The 15,319-nt window shown below is 57.9% G+C and overlaps 1 protein-coding gene across 1 annotated transcript; it reads left to right on the top strand.

The window, feature by feature from the left end:
• Positions 1–904: 904 nt before the first annotated feature.
• On the top strand, positions 905–14,451 carry EAH_00033970 (nucleoporin FG repeat-containing protein, putative; the record flags this gene model as incomplete). Its single annotated transcript, XM_013392205.1, has 11 exons — positions 905–4,008; positions 4,117–4,386; positions 4,530–5,514; positions 5,652–10,940; positions 11,274–11,579; positions 11,692–12,210; positions 12,533–12,616; positions 12,794–12,921; positions 13,185–13,266; positions 13,500–13,843; positions 13,977–14,451. The coding sequence occupies 11 exons, from the start codon at positions 905–907 to the stop codon at positions 14,449–14,451; spliced, it is 11,586 nt and encodes a 3,861-aa protein (XP_013247659.1).
• Positions 14,452–15,319: the final 868 nt, after the last annotated feature.

Here is a 15,319-nt window from a genome sequence, read left to right as displayed (position 1 = left end):
TACACATTATATTCATAATGTCTATATTATATATAATATATTTATTCTAAATATGTATATGTAATCTATATGTACATATATATATATATATATATATATATATAATGAATATATATAGGATATATCATATAGATATTATATATATTATACGTCTATGTATATATATATATATGTATATATATGCAGTGAAGCCTTTCTAATAGGATGTGTATGCCGTACTTTATCTGAATATTCTGTGTTGCATCAGCAGAGCATCAACATGTCTAAACAAGCAACAGACAACACCCCCCCGACAGCAGCAGCAGCAGCAACAACAACAACAGCAGCAGCAGCAGCAGCAGTCCCAACCACCGCCACAGCTGCAGCAAGCTGCTGCTGCGTAAAGGGATGGATATCTGCAGCAGCAACATCAGAAGACAGCAGCCCCACAGAAAGCCCCAAAGCTGCATGCAGCGGTGGGGCTGTGTTGCTGCAGCTGTTGCATGCGCTGCAGCAGCAAGGAATTTCTTAGATATTGCGAGGTGTAGACAGACAGGAGGTTCTTCTACTATATTTAAATAAAAATATATTCTTTTTCTTTAGGCCTCCGTGCAGCTGCAGCTGCAGCAACAGCAGCAGCACTGCACACAATCTGCTGCAGCACGTGGCTGCTGCTGCTGCTGCGGCGGCCCTCCAACTGTCCCCCTGTAACTCGAAGCAGCGCAGCAGAAACAACTTTTTTGAGGTGTATAGACACCTGGGAGCTGCATACATCCTCAGGGGTTGCGGCTAGGGCTTTGCTGCAGGGTGGGTGGCTCAACGAGAAGCCCCGAGCTGCTGCTGCTGTTGCTGTTGCCGCTGCTGCTGCTGTTGGTGTTGCTGCCCTGATAGATCACAGCAGCAACATGCTGCAGCGGTAGAACCAATGACGCAGCAGCAAGCGACGGGGGCTGCTGCAGCAGTTGGCGGGGGGCCCTTGGGTGCCCCTGCAGCTGCGGCTGTAGCAGCTGCTGCAGGTGCAGCAGCTGCTGTTGGTGATGTTGATGTTTCTGCTGAGCTGCGGAAGTGTCTTGCTTCGTTTCGCCATCTGAAGCAGCTGCTGCTGTCTGGTGGGACGAGTCCGTTGCTGCTGCAGCAGTTGCTGCAGCAGCAGCCGCTGCAGCAACGCATCGTAGCGCTGCGCTCTTCTTTTCTTTCTTCTGTTGACAGAGCACTGCCTCCTTCTGTCTCTGCTACGACCTGCAAATCATTGCAGCAGCTGCAGCAGCAGTGGGCGGATGCAGTGCGTGCCTCTGTCCCTGGTGCTTCAGCCGCAGCAACAGGAGCACCCCAACAAGGCAGCAGCAGCAGCAGCAACAACAGCAGCAACAACAGCAGCAGCACCGCCACCGCCCCCAATACGAGCAGCAACAGCAGCAGCAGCAGCAGTATCCCTTGTTCCTGCTGCTCTGTTCCGTCTGAAGCAGTGCTGTACGAGCTGCTGTCTGCCTACGTGCTGCGACACCACAGCGGCCAGCAGCAGCTGCTGCTGCCTTCCTTCGAGGCCTCTCAGCTGCGCGAAACAATAGATGTAGCAAACCCTCAGGTCTTTAGAGAGCTGCGAGATGTGCTGCAAGATGAGCAGCTATGCATGCTCTGGTGTATCCACTTCATTTGCATGCAGGCTGCTGCAGCCAGCAGCAGCAGCAGCAGCAGCGGGGGCAACAGCCCTACGCTGCAGCAGGTTTGTAAGGAATTCGCCACTATGCTGCTGCAGCAGCATAAACTTGAGACAAGGCTGCTGCAGCTGTACACGCAGCTAAATGAACAGCCAGACCCCACAACTTGTTTATTTAGGCAGCAGCAGCAGACTGCGCAGAGCAGCGGCAAGCGCAGCAGCGGCAGCAGCAGCAGCAGCAGCAACAGCGGAGCAGCAGCATCAGATGCTGCTGCTGCTTACGAGCTGCACGAGCTAATTCAAATGAGGGAGACCTTGCAGCTGCAGGAGGCGGTGGTGCTTTGTCTTGCAGCAGCAGGTCGGGCTGCGCGTGCCCTGGGCAGCAGCAGCAACAGCAGCAGCAGCAGCAGTTGCTGCAGCGAGAGTTTGTATCGTTTCTGTTCTCTTGTGTATGAAGACAGGCTCTGTGGGGCCCTAGCAGCACGCAGCAGCGAGAGACGCTCGCTGCTGCAGAGCCGCAGGCTGCTGCGGCAGGCGCAGCAGCTCGGGGGGTCTTGTGCTGTTGCTGCTGTTTGCGGAATGCCGCTGCAGCAGATCTTGGATATCTGCAGCAGCAGCAGCAGCAGCAACAGCAGCAGCAGGGATGCACTCCTTGCATTTGTTGAAGGGCCCCGCTTTGCTTCGCTCCATAGGGACGTCATGAGCAGCAGTCTCGAGGGTCTCCGCGAGGCGCTGCAGCAGCAGCAGCAGCAGCAGCAGCAGGGTGGTGCAGCACACGCAGCTGCCTTTTCACAAGGCGGTGAGGTGTACGAGGACCTCCTCTATAGCTGCTACATCGAGCACCCCACAGCAGCTCCCGTGCTGCTGGCTGCTCATGCTGCTGCTCTTGCGGGGTATAAGAAGATACGCAGCAGCAGCAGCAGCAGCAGCAACAGCAACAGCAGCAACAGCAACAACAGCAGCCTTACAGATGAAGAGATCGATTTGTTTGTTTCGCAGGCAGCGGAGTTTGTGATGCCTTTGTTGCCGCATGCGCTGCAGCAGCAACTGCTGCAGCACGAATTGCTGCAGCAGCAAAAGCAGCAGCAGCAGCAGGATCCAGTGCAGCAGGAGTTTGCTACCCAGCTGCTGCTGCTGCTAGATGCTTGTCTTGCAGTCTTTCCCTTAAAGGACCTGCAATGCCACGAGCTGTCTGTACACTGCGCGTGCGAGCTGCTGGCGCTGCTGCCGAAGCAGCGGCGACGCCTTTTCTGTTTGCTGCAGCAGGAGGGCCTCTTTGCCTCGCAGCAGCAGCAGCAGCAGCAGCAAGACGAATGCTGCAGCAGCGGCCTGCTGCGCCTGTTGAGAGCGTACATCGCTTTGTTTCCCTATGGGGTAAACCTCACGCTGCAGCTACTCACAGCCATTCTCCCGCAGCCGCAGCAGCAAGAGCAGCAGCAGCAGCAGCAGCAGGGGGGGGGTGAAGATACCGACTGCGATATAATTGACATGGGCTGTCCCCTGCAGTTTTTGCTGCTGCTGGCGCAGCCCCTTACCTCTATGCTGCTGCCCCCTATCGAAGGTTTGGTCTTCGCTTTGAACAGCAGCAACGAGCAGCAGCAGCAGCAGCAGCAACGCGAGACCTGCAGCGGCCTTACAACAGACGCAGGTGCTACATATATTACTGCGGCTCCCACCCCAATTGAGCCCTGCCTGGCGATGCTGCTGCAGCTTGACGCGCAGCAGCAGGGCCCCCAGCAGCAGCAGCAGCAAGCTGGATTTGATGCTGCTGCAGCAAACGGAGGCGTCATGTGCTGGTCCTTCATTCCTTCTGGCTCAAGGGGAGAAGCAGTGCAGCTGCCGCTGTGGCGCTTTGTGCAGGCAGCAGCAGCAACGGAGGCAACACTGCAGCAGCAGCAACTGCAGCAGCAGCAGCAGCAGCAGCGGCAGCAGCAACTCCAGCAACAGAAGGAAGACGACCAAGACAATGCAGAGCAACAAGGAGCTGACCCGTGGATGACCCCTACTGTGAGGCCGCAGCTGCCGGAGAAGCAGCAGCAGCAGCAGCAGCAGCAGCAGCAGCAGGCCTTCTGGTCCCTGCAGATTGACGGCTGCAGATTGGAGCCTGTCAGCCTACGCCACCCAGTCGCTAGCAGCAACAGCAGCAGCAGCGGCAGCAGCAGCAGCAGCTGCAGCAGCAGCTGGTGCAAGGACAAAACCAGCAGCACCTTTGCAGTGCGCTGGCCCCTGACTCCCAGCAGCAGCAGCAGCGGCAGCAGCAGCACTCGGCGCCGTTTCTCTCTGTTGAAGGCTGCTTGGCTGCTGATGGATTTAGGGCTGCAGCACCAGACAAGTGCTGCATGCGATGCTGCTCTTCCTCCTGCTGCGTTCAAGTGAGTGCTGTATAGACACCTAAGGACATATATAAGATACATGGGGTTGTTGCTTGAATAGATGCTATCCTGCTGCTGCTGTTGCTTCTGTTGCTGCTGCTGCTGCAGGGCCTTCGTTGCTGCTTGCGGTCTATGGGCTCGCATCGCTGCCTGGCCTGCTGCTGCACGGGCTGCAGCAGAAGCTTTTATCGCGTGTGAAGTGTATGGACACTCTCTGGAGAGTGCTGCTGCAGCAGCAGCAGCAGCAGGAGACAGCGCACAGGATGCAGCAGGAGCTGCACCCTTCTTGCTGCTTCCTCGATTTTATGCCCTGTCTTGTTTAGCTGCTACCCGCAGCCAACTGCGTTTGCTGCTTCCTGAGGCTCTCAGTGCACTTAGGTGAGTTATGTACTGCAGCGTGCTGCGCTGCTGCTGCTGCTGCTGCTGCTGCTGCTGCTGCTGCTGGTACGGCTGCTGCTGCTGCTGCTGCTGCAACTAGTGCTGCTGTGTTTGCATGCGCGCTGCTGTTGCTCGTCCTGCAGGTGCTGCTTGTTGCCGTGCTACGTGGTGGACGTCGATAGATGTCTCCTGTTCCTGCAGCAGCAGCAGCACCAGCAGCAGCAGCAACGTGTGGCTTGCAAGTGCCTCGTGGAGCTGCCGCTGCAGCACCACGAGTTGCTGCTGGCTCCTGAACTCTTGCATTCTGGATGGCGTCTGCTGCAGTTTTGCTGCGCCCCGCAGCAGCAGCAGCACTCTCGCGGCATCTTGTCTCTGCAGCAGCTGCTACAAGCCCTTGCTGCAGCAGCACAGGAAGAGCGTGAGATAAGGACCTACACCATCTTAAGAAGCACGCTCCTCTTTCTGCTGCAGCTGCTGTTATCTGTGCCCCCAGTTGTATGGACTGTCCCCTGGCAGCAGCAGGGTTTGCTAGCAGCAGCAGCAGCAGCAGAAGGACTCGAGCAGCTGCAACACAGCAAACGCCGCCACAGCAGCAAAGGTGCAGCAGCGCAAGATGGAAACGGATGTGGGAGCGGTGCTGCTGCTGTGTCGCTTGCTCATGTGTACTTGCTGCCGCAGCTGCAGCAGCAGCAGCAACAGCAGCAGGAGCAGCAGGATGGATCAGAGGAGCTGCTGGAAGCAGTAGCGCAGCAGCAGGTTCGTGAGTTTGCTGCTATCTGCAACTTTTTATTCTGCGGTGTCTTCGCTCGCATGCCTGCCTGGACCTTCCTTCACCCTGAGGAGCGCTGCAGCATGGGGCAGCTGCTGCTGCTGGTGGTGCTGCAGCTGCTGCCGCTGCTGCACTGGGCTGCGCAGCCGCCCTCACCAGCAGGAACAGCAGCAGCTGCTGCAGCAACAGCAGCAGCAAAGACGCCGCAGAGAGCCAGTACGCAGGGCTGGACGAGAGGCTCTTGGGGCAGCAGTGGGGTGTCTGTACACCTCAATGCCGCCTTCGAGGCATTCAATGGAAGCAGCGATGCTGCTGCTGTCCGTGATGCTGCTGTTCGCGGCTCTCATAGGCAGCTCGAGGTAAGCTTGTCTTGCTGCTGCTGCTTCTGCTGCTGCTGCTGCTGCTGCTGGGTGTATGCCTGTCTTCGTTCCGCCGGGCCGTTGATTCTCAATCCATTTGCTGCTGCTGCTGCTGCTGCTTTGTGTCTTGTATGCAGCTGCTGGAGGCGCTGCTGACGGCCCTCGCTGCAGCAAATGTCCCCGATGGCATTGCTGCTGTCTTACGCTGCAACATCGTTGGTAAGACCGGCGCAGGTTCTGTGCAGCCTAAGGTGCCCTGGGACAGCAGCAGCAGCAGCAGCAGCAGCAGCAGCAAGGGGAGCCAAGTGCTGGTCAGCTTTTCTTGCCCCGTGCTGCGTTTCTACGGATCTATGGATGCTAATTCCTTTGCAGCTACTTCAACGCTGTCTGCTGCTGCTGCTGCACTGCTGGCTACCCCGCCGCTGCAGCTGCTGCCGCAGCTTTGTTCTTTCTCAGAGGCACCAGGCTTCTTTTCTCAGCAACAGCAGCAGCAACAGCCACACGAAGAGCTGCAGCAGCAGCAGCAGCAGCAGCAGCAGCGGCTAGTGTATACCGAATTCCCTCTTTTGCTGCTGCCGGACGCTGCCTTCTTAGACCCGTACACTGCAGTGGGGAGATGGTCAGGGCACTGGAGCTGTTCATTGGTGCAGCAGCAGCTGCCGTTTACTGCAGCAGCTGCTGCAGCAGGGGGTGCAGCAGCAGCAGCAGCAGCAGCAGCAACCTCTCCCGCTGCTGCAGTTGCTCCCTGTAGGGAGCAGTCGCAGTGTGTTGTCCTTGGGGCCTTCGAAGCTCTACACCACATGCTGCTCGCTGCATGCAGCCCTAATTCTTCGTTGCTGCTGCGGAGGCTGACAGCAGAATTGCTGCGGCTCTCGCTGCAGCAGCAGCAGCAACCAGGCAGCCTGCTGTCTCCTTCGGGGGGCGATGGCCTCCCAGGGCACCAAGGAGACCTGCTGGCAGCGCTGCAGCAGCAGCAATTCTTGTCTCTGTTGGCGTGCAGCGGCATTAGCTCGGGCGACTGTATACTCAACAGCAGCAGCAGCAGCAGCAGCGATGCACAGGGGCAAGCGGAGGGGCTGCAGTGTGCAGCAACCTTCGCTCAATCTGTCTTTGCTTTTGTAGACTCCCGAGTTAAGGTGGCGGCTGTCTCCGTCCTCACGCTGCTCTGTCTCCTCTGGAAGCAGCAGGAGCTGCTGCAGCAGCAACAACAGCAGCAGAAGCAGCGGCAGCTGCTGCCTCAAGCTGGTCGACCCGCAGCGCAGCAGCAGCCACTCACCCACCTGAAGCGGTGGGACGGCATCTGCAGCAGCAGCAGCAGCAGCAGCAGCAGTGCAGCGCTGTGTCTTGCTGCTGCCCTTGCATTTGAGTCCGACGAACTGCAGCTGCTGCTGCAGGACAAGCAACAACAGCAGCAGCAGCCAGACGCGGGGAAGAACAGCAGCAGCAGCAGCAGACGGTGGATTCGACGGCTTTACACGGACGACCTTGTGGGTCGGCTGCTGCGACATTTATATGCAAAGGAGCAGCAGCTACTCGAGTACAGACTGCTGCTGCTGCAGCTAGTATTGCTGGCGCTGGACACGCAGCAGCAGCTGCTGCTGGCAGGCGAGGAATCGGCCTTTGCTGCTACCGTGCAGTTCGCGCAGCAGGTGCTGCTGGATGTGCTGCAGCAGCAGCAGCAACAGCAGCAGCAAACGGGCCTTGTGCTGGGCCAGGTGAAGACAATAAGATTGGCGCTACTGCTGCTGCAGCAGATTACCTGCGTTCACAGACCAAGGGCGTCGCTGCAGCAGCTGCGGCAGCAGAGCAGCAAGACGGGCCTGGAGGCGCTTCGTAGCAACAGCAGCAGCAGCAGCAGCAACAGCGGTGCAGCAGCAACAGATACAACAACTGCTGCAGCGAATGACACTCCTCGAGGCCCTGGGGGGTGGGTTTTGCTGCTGCAGACGGGGCAGCTGCTGCTGCAGCAATGGAAGCAAATGAGTTGGGGGCGCTCCCGGGCTTGGCTTGCTGCTGCAGGAGATCAGCTGAAGAGTTGCTGCTCCGTGCAGCAGCAGCTAGCGTTGATGCAGCAAGATGGCGGGCTCTGGCCTCTGCAGCAGCAGCAGCAGCAGCAGCAACTCCAGCTCCACGCAAAGCGAATCCAACCACTGAATGCAGCAGTTGCATGCAGCAGCAGGCTGCTGTCTGCTGCTGCAGTGGATCTTCCGCTGTATGCGCGCTGCGATGGCAACAGCAGCAGCAATGGCAGCACCCGGAGCAGCAGCAGCAGCAGCAGCAGTGCTGAGGAGCAGCAACACGAAGACACAGATGATGAGGATGCATGCGCCCAGCTGCTTGCTGCAGTTGAAATCTGTGGGGCGCTGCAGTCACTCTGCAGCATCGCTGGCTCGCAGCTGCGCTTCCTGCCTACTGCTTTGCGCGACAGCAAGAGCAGCAGCAGCAGCAAAGGCAGCAGCAGCAGCAGCAGCAGCAGTCACCACTACAATGACTTAGTCGACTATGAGGCCTTTTTTGATTGCCTAGAGTTCCTGTCTTCAGACCAAGAGCTCCTCGAGGCGCTTCTTCCCCTGCAGCAGCAGCAGCAGAAGCAGCAGCAGCAGCAGCAGCAGGAGGAGCAGCAGCAGGAGATTAATCCAGGGTTGGTGCCTTTACAGTGTGCAACGGAGTGCTGGAGTGGGCTGTTGGAGGCTGCGCCTCAGGTGTACAGGGAGCTTCACGCGTCAGGAGGAGCAGCAGGTGCTTCTGCTTGGGGCTTCAGCAACAGCAGCAGCAGCAGCAACAGCTGCAGCAGCACCGAGCAACAGACAGGAGACGCGGAAGATGCCTTCTTGCCGCAAGATGTGGAGAGGGCCAGCGTCTGCCTAGCAGAAAGGAGACAGTACGGTGTCTCCTTTGGGCTTGGAGGGAGACAGCTGCTGTTTTTGTCTCTTCACTGCAGCCTGCAGCAAGAGCGCCTGCTGCGCGCCCGTCTAGGCCCCGCGGCTCTGCTGCTGCAGCTGCAGCAGCAGCACTCCCTGCTGCAGCAATCTGTCTGTACACCATGGATGCTCTCTGGTGCAGCTTCCAGGGCCTCTGTGGGGTTGTCGCTCGCTGAGGCGCAGCAATTGCTGCTGCAAGGCTACACTAAGCTTTTCCTTGCATGCAGAGATGCAGCAGTATATCCACTCTACATACCCCGACCCTGCAGCAGCAGCAGCAGCAGCAGCAGCAAGAGCAGCGGGGCTTCGGAAGCTGCCCTTGCTCTTGAAAGGCCGCCTTTTTCTGCTCTGCTGCTGCCGCTGCTGTCTCTTCTTGCTGCAGTGCCGGGGGTCAGGCAGGACCTGCTGCAGCGGGAGGGTTTCTATGAAGCTGCTGCTTTTGCTGCGCAGCAGCTGCTCTGCGCCAACTGGTGTACAGACATCTGCGCCAGCAAGAAGGTGTCTCCTTGCAGCAACAACAGCAGCAGCAACACCCCTGCAAGAGATAGCAACACAGCAACAGCACAGCAGCAGCAACAACAGCAGAAAGCGCATGTCGCTCTTGAGCTCCTCCTAGGCCCCGGAGGCGTAACGTCTCTCCCTTACACTGTCCAGCCTGCTTTGCTGCAGCAGCCGCAGCTGCAGCACCCAGCTGCAGCAGCAGCAGATTTGCTGCAACAGCCTGTCTCCGATGGCGTGCTCTCCATCCCTAGCAGGGATGTGCTGCGGTCTCTCAGCTTCTGCAGCGCTCCAGCCGACAAGCAGCAGCAGCAGCAGCAGCAGCAGCAGCAACAGCCAGACAGTTTGTTGTGTGCAGCCCTTAACGGCGCTCTGGCGGTAACGGCGTTTGCTCACGAGGCGCTGCTCATTGGGGAGGCGCAGCAGCAGCAGCAACAGCAGCAGCAGCAGCAGCAGCCGTTGCTGCAACTGGGGCGCGACTTAGGGCGGATGCTTCCTCAGTCGCTGCTACGTCTGGCTGGTGCTGCAGCGGACTTCTTTGCTGTGGCTTCGGGCGTGTGGGCACACTTAGCACTGCAGCAGCAGCAACAGCAGCAGCCGCAGCAGCACTTGCTGCTGCAGGAAGGGCCCAGGAAGAAGCAGCATCGACAAGATGGAGACATTTTGATGTGGCAGCGGTGGCGGGAAGGCCTTGCAGAGCTGCTTTCTAATTTGCTGCAGTGTGTGCGGCGCAGCAGGATCCTGGCATTACGTGCAGCAGCAGCAGAAGCAGCTGCTGCTGCTGCTGCAGCAGAAGGAGCCCCAGCAGAGAATGGGGCCTTCTTCAGGCCGACAGACACTCAGCAAGACATCGCTCAAGTAGAGCAGCGTCTTAGTTCGCTGCTGCTGTCTGCTGCCAGCGCCTTGCTGCTAAATGCAACTGCAGCAGCCTTGTTGCTGCAGCGCCAGAAATCGCTTGCTGCTGCTGATGGGACGCAGCTGCAGCAGCAACAGCAGCAGCAACAGGGCAGTGCGCCTAGACCAACGTCTTTGGTGCCTCCGTCTCCGCTATCCGTATCAGGTGCGCCAACCCCAACAGCCGCAGCAGCAGCAGCAGCAGCAACAGCAGCAGCAGAAGCAGCACGTCCAGAAGCATTAGTTGCTGCTTGGCAAGCAGCCAAGCAAGAAGTTGCTGCTGCACTCAGTGCAGCTTTAGTAGCTGTGCTGCAGCGCTGTGCCACAGAAGCATCAGCCCTTTATACGTACGGCAACAGCTGCAGCAGCGCAGCAGCAGCAGCAGCAGCGGATGCCGAAACGCCTCTGGCTTTCCTGCTGCACTTGGGGAGAGACGCAGCAGCAGCAGCACCGCAAGGAAGCCCCGAGGAGCTTGAGCGCTGCAGAGGCATTAACACGCTGTGTCTCTTTCTGTCTCATCTCTTAACTAGCGGCTGCTGTCTCCCTCGGTGTGGTTTGGAGCATGGGAGAGTCTCCTATGGCGGTGGAGCTGCTGCTGCTGCTGGAGCAGCAGCAGCAGCAGCAGCAGCAGCAGCCCAAGGTAGGGTCGTTCCTGTTGCTGAGCTGCTGCTGGTAGAGGGGTTCTTTCATCGGTTGCTGCTGCAGCAGCCACTCGTGTCTCTTGTCTCTGTCTCAAGTGGCTCTGAAGAGACAGCAGCAGCACGACCCCAGCGGTCTCCCTACGACATTGCCTGTGCAGCAGCAGCAGCAGCAACAGCAGCAGAAGGGACAGCAGCAGCAACTCTTATGCGGCGTTCGCCTGCTCATCTCGCGTACTGCCAGGTCCTTCAGCTGCTGCAGCAGGTGCTTGGAGGCCTGCAGCAGCAGCAGAAAGCTGCTGCAGAGACAGTGAGATCAGCATTTGGCGTGCTGCGGCTGCTGCTGCCCCGTCTCCGTTATGTCTGTGGGGCCCCCCTACAGGGGGCCCCCCTCGCGCTTGCTGAGGAGGCGCTGCTGTACGTCGGGCTCATGCGGCAGCTGCCATCGTGGGAGCGCACGCCAGCAGACTTGAGGGTAAGCCTTCTGCTGCTGCTGCTGCTGTTGCTGCTGCTGTTGCTGCCGCTGCTGTTGCTGCTGCTGCTGGGGCTGACGCTGCTGCTCAGGCTGATGCTGCTGCTGATCAGGCTGACGTTGCTGCTGACACTGCCGCTGGTTTTACTGCCACTGTGTGTGCTGCTGCTACCCGGGTGCTATTGCTGCTTGTGCTGCTGCTGTTGCTGTTTCTGGTGCTGCTAGCAGCGCAGCAGGCAGCAGCGGGATGTTGGTGAGATTCTGTTTCCTTGTCTGCGCTGCAACGCATGCACATTATCTTTTTGAGTGTCTCCTTTTGCTGTCTCCTTTCTGCAGGAAGTTCTTGGGGCGTGGCTAACAGCAGGAAGGCTGCTGCTGCAGCAAAGCACGAGAGCGTTAGAAGGGGCTTTGCTAGCTAGCATTCAGCCGCTGTCTGCTTCGAGCTTGTTAGAGTGCTGCAGCGCCCAGCAGCAGCAAGGCGCCTTGGAGCGTCTGCTGCAGCAGCAAACACAAAACTGCTGCTGCGCACCCAACACAACCCTCAACAACTTCAAGATCAAGGCGTGCTGCAGCTGTTGCAGCAGAGTTAGCGGTGCTGCTGCTGCTAGCTGCCGCTCTGGCTTGCCTTCTGTCCTGCAGCAGGTAAGAAGGAGACTCATCAAGAAGGCCGACATAGCATCAGCAGCAGCAGCAGCAGCAGCAGGAGAGGGCACATAGCATGCCCGCGTTCGTGTGTTTGTGCTTCGCTCTGCAGCGGGGGCTGGTGCTGCTGCTGCAGATTATCAGTGGTGTCGTCTCAGCTGTACAGACACTGCAGCTCGTGCTGCCTGTATCTCATCAGCTTCCGCCTCCACCATCGCTGCGGCTGCCGCTGCAAGGCAGCAGCAGCAGCAGCAGCAGCAGCAGCACGAGGACTGCTGTGTGCGTCTCGCCGGAGCAGTACTTCCAGCTCCTAGGGCCGGACACAGCAGGGGCAATGGCTGCAGCGCGGCGGCTGCAGCAGCAGCAGCAACAGCAGCAGCAGCAGCAGCAACAGCCGAATGCGTCGGTCGTGCTGCATCCGGGCTTGGGAGGAGACAGCTGGGGAGCAACAGGAGGAGACAGTCGAGGAGACAGCTGCTTGCTGCCTTCTCCTCAACCTATCAGGTTTGGGCTGCTGAACGGGCCGCTGCTGCGTGCTGCAGCACCTACAGCCAACGAAACTGCTGCTGCTGCTGCTGCTGCAGCACCAGTGCAGGAAGATGCAGCACTTGTGGAACTCTCACCGGAATGGGTAAGGGGCCTTTGCAAAGAGACAGAGAAGGGGGCAGAGACAGCAGCAAATAGAGACAGAGACAGAGACAGCAGCAAATAGAAACAGAGAGAGACACATACATAGATAGAGAGACAGAAACAGACACAGACACAGAGACAACAGCAAATAGACATGGAGACAGAGACAGAGACAGCTGGAGGCGCAGCGATTGATGACAGAGACAGCAGCAGCACGACATAGCAGCTGCAGGAGACACACACAAGCGGTCTTCTTTTATGAAGCAGCAAAACTTCATGCTGCTGCTGCTGCTGCTGCTGTGTTTGTGCTGCTTCTCCTGCAGTTCGGTTGTTTGCTGCAAGCGGTGACCAGCGCAGCATCAGTGCTGCAGCGGGCCCGAGACTTGGGGACACAGTTGGAGACACGAGTCTGCTGCGTGAGGCTTTAGCTGCAGCAACTGCAGCAGCGGCAGCAGCAGCTGCTGCTGGTGCAGCAGCATCGGCAGAAGCGCGAGTCGTAGCACAGCAGCAGCAAAATCAGCGGCAGCATCCACTGTTGCTTTCTTGAGGGCCCTGGAGTGCTTCGTGTGCTTTGCTTGCTGCAGGTGATGACTGCAGCAGGACAGCGGCTGCTGCCTCTTTCTTTGCTGCTGCAGCCAGAAGGGAAGCTGTTGCAGCTGCAGGAGGAGACTGCCACGCAGCCAGAGTCGACACAGAGAAGAAGCAGCGTAGCGTGAGACACACGAGCACACGCAAGAGACAGCCGCAGCAGTTTGCAGCTCTGCTGCAGCTTTGCTACTGCTGTTCTGCTGCTGGTGCTCTGTTGCTGTTCTGCTGCTGGTGCTCTGTTGCTGTTCTGCTGCTGTTCCGCTGCACCTTTGGTGCTGTTCTGCTGCAGCTTTGTTGCAACTGGGCTGCAAGCTTTGCTGCTGTTCTGCTGCAGCTGTGCTGCAGCTGAGCAACATAGCTTTGGGAGTGTGTGGGGTGTCTGTACAGGGGGGTGCCTTCGTCAGCTGTCTCTGTGGCGGGTCTTTCTCTGTCTCAAGGAGCAGCAACAAATGTTTTCCTCAGGCAGCGAGTTCGTTCATTACTGCAACCTTGGCGATTTGTGCTGCTGCTGCTGTTGCTGCTGCTGCTGCTGCTGTTGCTGCTGCTGCTGCTGCTGCTGCTGCTCCCGCGTGAGCAGAAGGAAAGCTATTAGAGGGGGTGTGCTGTGGTGTCGATGGTGCTTGAATTGAAGAGTGAAGTGCTTCAGCTTCGATGCTTTATTTGCTGTTGCTGCTGCTGCTGCTGCTGCTTCTGCTGCTGCAGGGAATGAGCCCATCGTTGAGGCGTCGGTCGCAGGCAGCAGCTGCGGTGTACGGGCGGCTGCGCCTGCGACAGAATCCGTGTTGCTGCTGCTGCTGCAGCAGCAACGTGAAGTGTTCGGGGCAAAGCTCTGCTGCAGCACCTGCTGCAGCAGACGCATTATCTGTGTTTAGTCAAGGCAGCACTGGCTGTGGCTGTGCTTCTGCAGCAGCAGAAGAGGATAGCTGCTGCTGCGACAGAGAGCTCGACGGCTTGCTGCCCCCATTAATTACTCTCGAGGGGCTGCAGCAGCTGCTGGATACAACGCTGCAGCGCACAGCCACCTTGGGAGCGTCGATCCTTAACAGGTAAGCCCCGCAGCAAGAGCAGCAGCAGCAGCAGCAGCAGCAGCAGTTGGCAGCCGTCTCAGGCTTTGCTGCAGCTGAGATAGAATGAAGCAGCAAGGAGACAGCACACTGCTTTTCTTGTGTTGTTATGCAGCCTTGTGGGAGGCAACGTGGTGCTGCAGCACGAGGAGACGACGCGGCAGTTTGTTGCTCTGCTTGCCCGCTTATCTCGGCAGCAGCAGCAGCAGCACACGCGCCAGAAGCTGCAGCAGCAGCAGCAGCAACGAAAGTACACAGTCAGCAGCAGCGGGCCCCTCTCTGTCGTGCTGCAGCACTCTCCAAGCAGGGGAGAGAGCCTCTTGGCCGGTGCTGCAGGAGATTCTACTCCACACCCTTCGCAGCAGCAGCAGCAGCAACAGCAGCAGGAGCGGCGGCGGTCAAGCTTGGGTGCAGCAACAACAACAGCGGCAGCGGGAGCTGCAGCAGACACCGACAGCAGCAGCACTTCATTCTTTACAGCGCTGCTCGAGTTCAGCAGGCGACGCCTCGCTGCACACGAAAAGATTGTCCAGAGGTTGGGGCCCCACACTCCTCTTCTACTAGCAGCCCCCAACATAAGCAACAAATAACAGCAAGTGCTGTTGCTGCAGCAGCGGGGGTTCAGCTGCTGCTGCTGCTGCTGCTGCTGATGTGTGCAGTAGCGGGAGTTCAGCTGCTGCTGTTGCTGCTCGAGTGTGCAACAGGCGGGAGTTCAGCTTTAGCTGTTGCTGCTGCTGCTGTTGCTGCTGCTGCTGCCATGGATGGCTGCATGTGGCACTCTTGTCAATCTCTTCGTTTGCGGTGTATGTACACCGCAGCGTTAGATCCCAGTCAATGCCTGGAGGGCAGCAGCAAGCAGTTTTCTTTTTTTCTGCTTTTTTGTGTATCTGTCTGTCCTTGAGGCCCTTCTCTTTAAATAAACATTCATAAGTTTAAAATCCTTTATTATCTAAACATAAGACCGCATGCATGCATGCATGCATGCATGCAGTTGTCTGTAGCATATATCATTAAGAAGGCGCATGCGTCAAGGCACCTCAGTAGCAGAGAAATAAGAGGGAAAGCAGCAGCTCTGTTGTTTCTTTTGAGCGGCTGCAGAAACAGTTTGCTGCTTGCTGCTGCTGCTGCTGATGCTGCTGCTGCGCAGTCGCTGGCAGCAGCACAAAACGCTACATAAGTCCGGCTGTATCTGTTGCTGCAGCACACTTGCAAGACGCAGCATCATTTATTACTGCATGCGGTGTTTGTTGAGAAGAAGTAATGTCTCTCAGAGACAACGACAAACCCTAGGAAGAGACTGGAGACAGTCTCTATAGAGCTGCTGCAGCGCTTGTGGGGTGCTCTCTTTTGCTGCTTGCCGCAGCTGATTCTTTTTTATACCAGTTAAAACAGCAGCGCGTCGTCGTTCCTCTTCGTAAACTTAGTTGTTGCCGTAGAGCTCCTGGCTGCTGCTGCTGC

The sequence above is a fragment of the Eimeria acervulina genome, genomic scaffold (assembly GCF_000499425.1).
Source record: "Eimeria acervulina Houghton genomic scaffold, Eah_scaff342, whole genome shotgun sequence".
Taxonomy (NCBI): Eukaryota; Apicomplexa; class Conoidasida; order Eucoccidiorida; family Eimeriidae; genus Eimeria; species Eimeria acervulina.
Note: the sequence above shows the minus strand (reverse complement) of the source record. Positions and strands in the feature narration are given on the sequence as shown.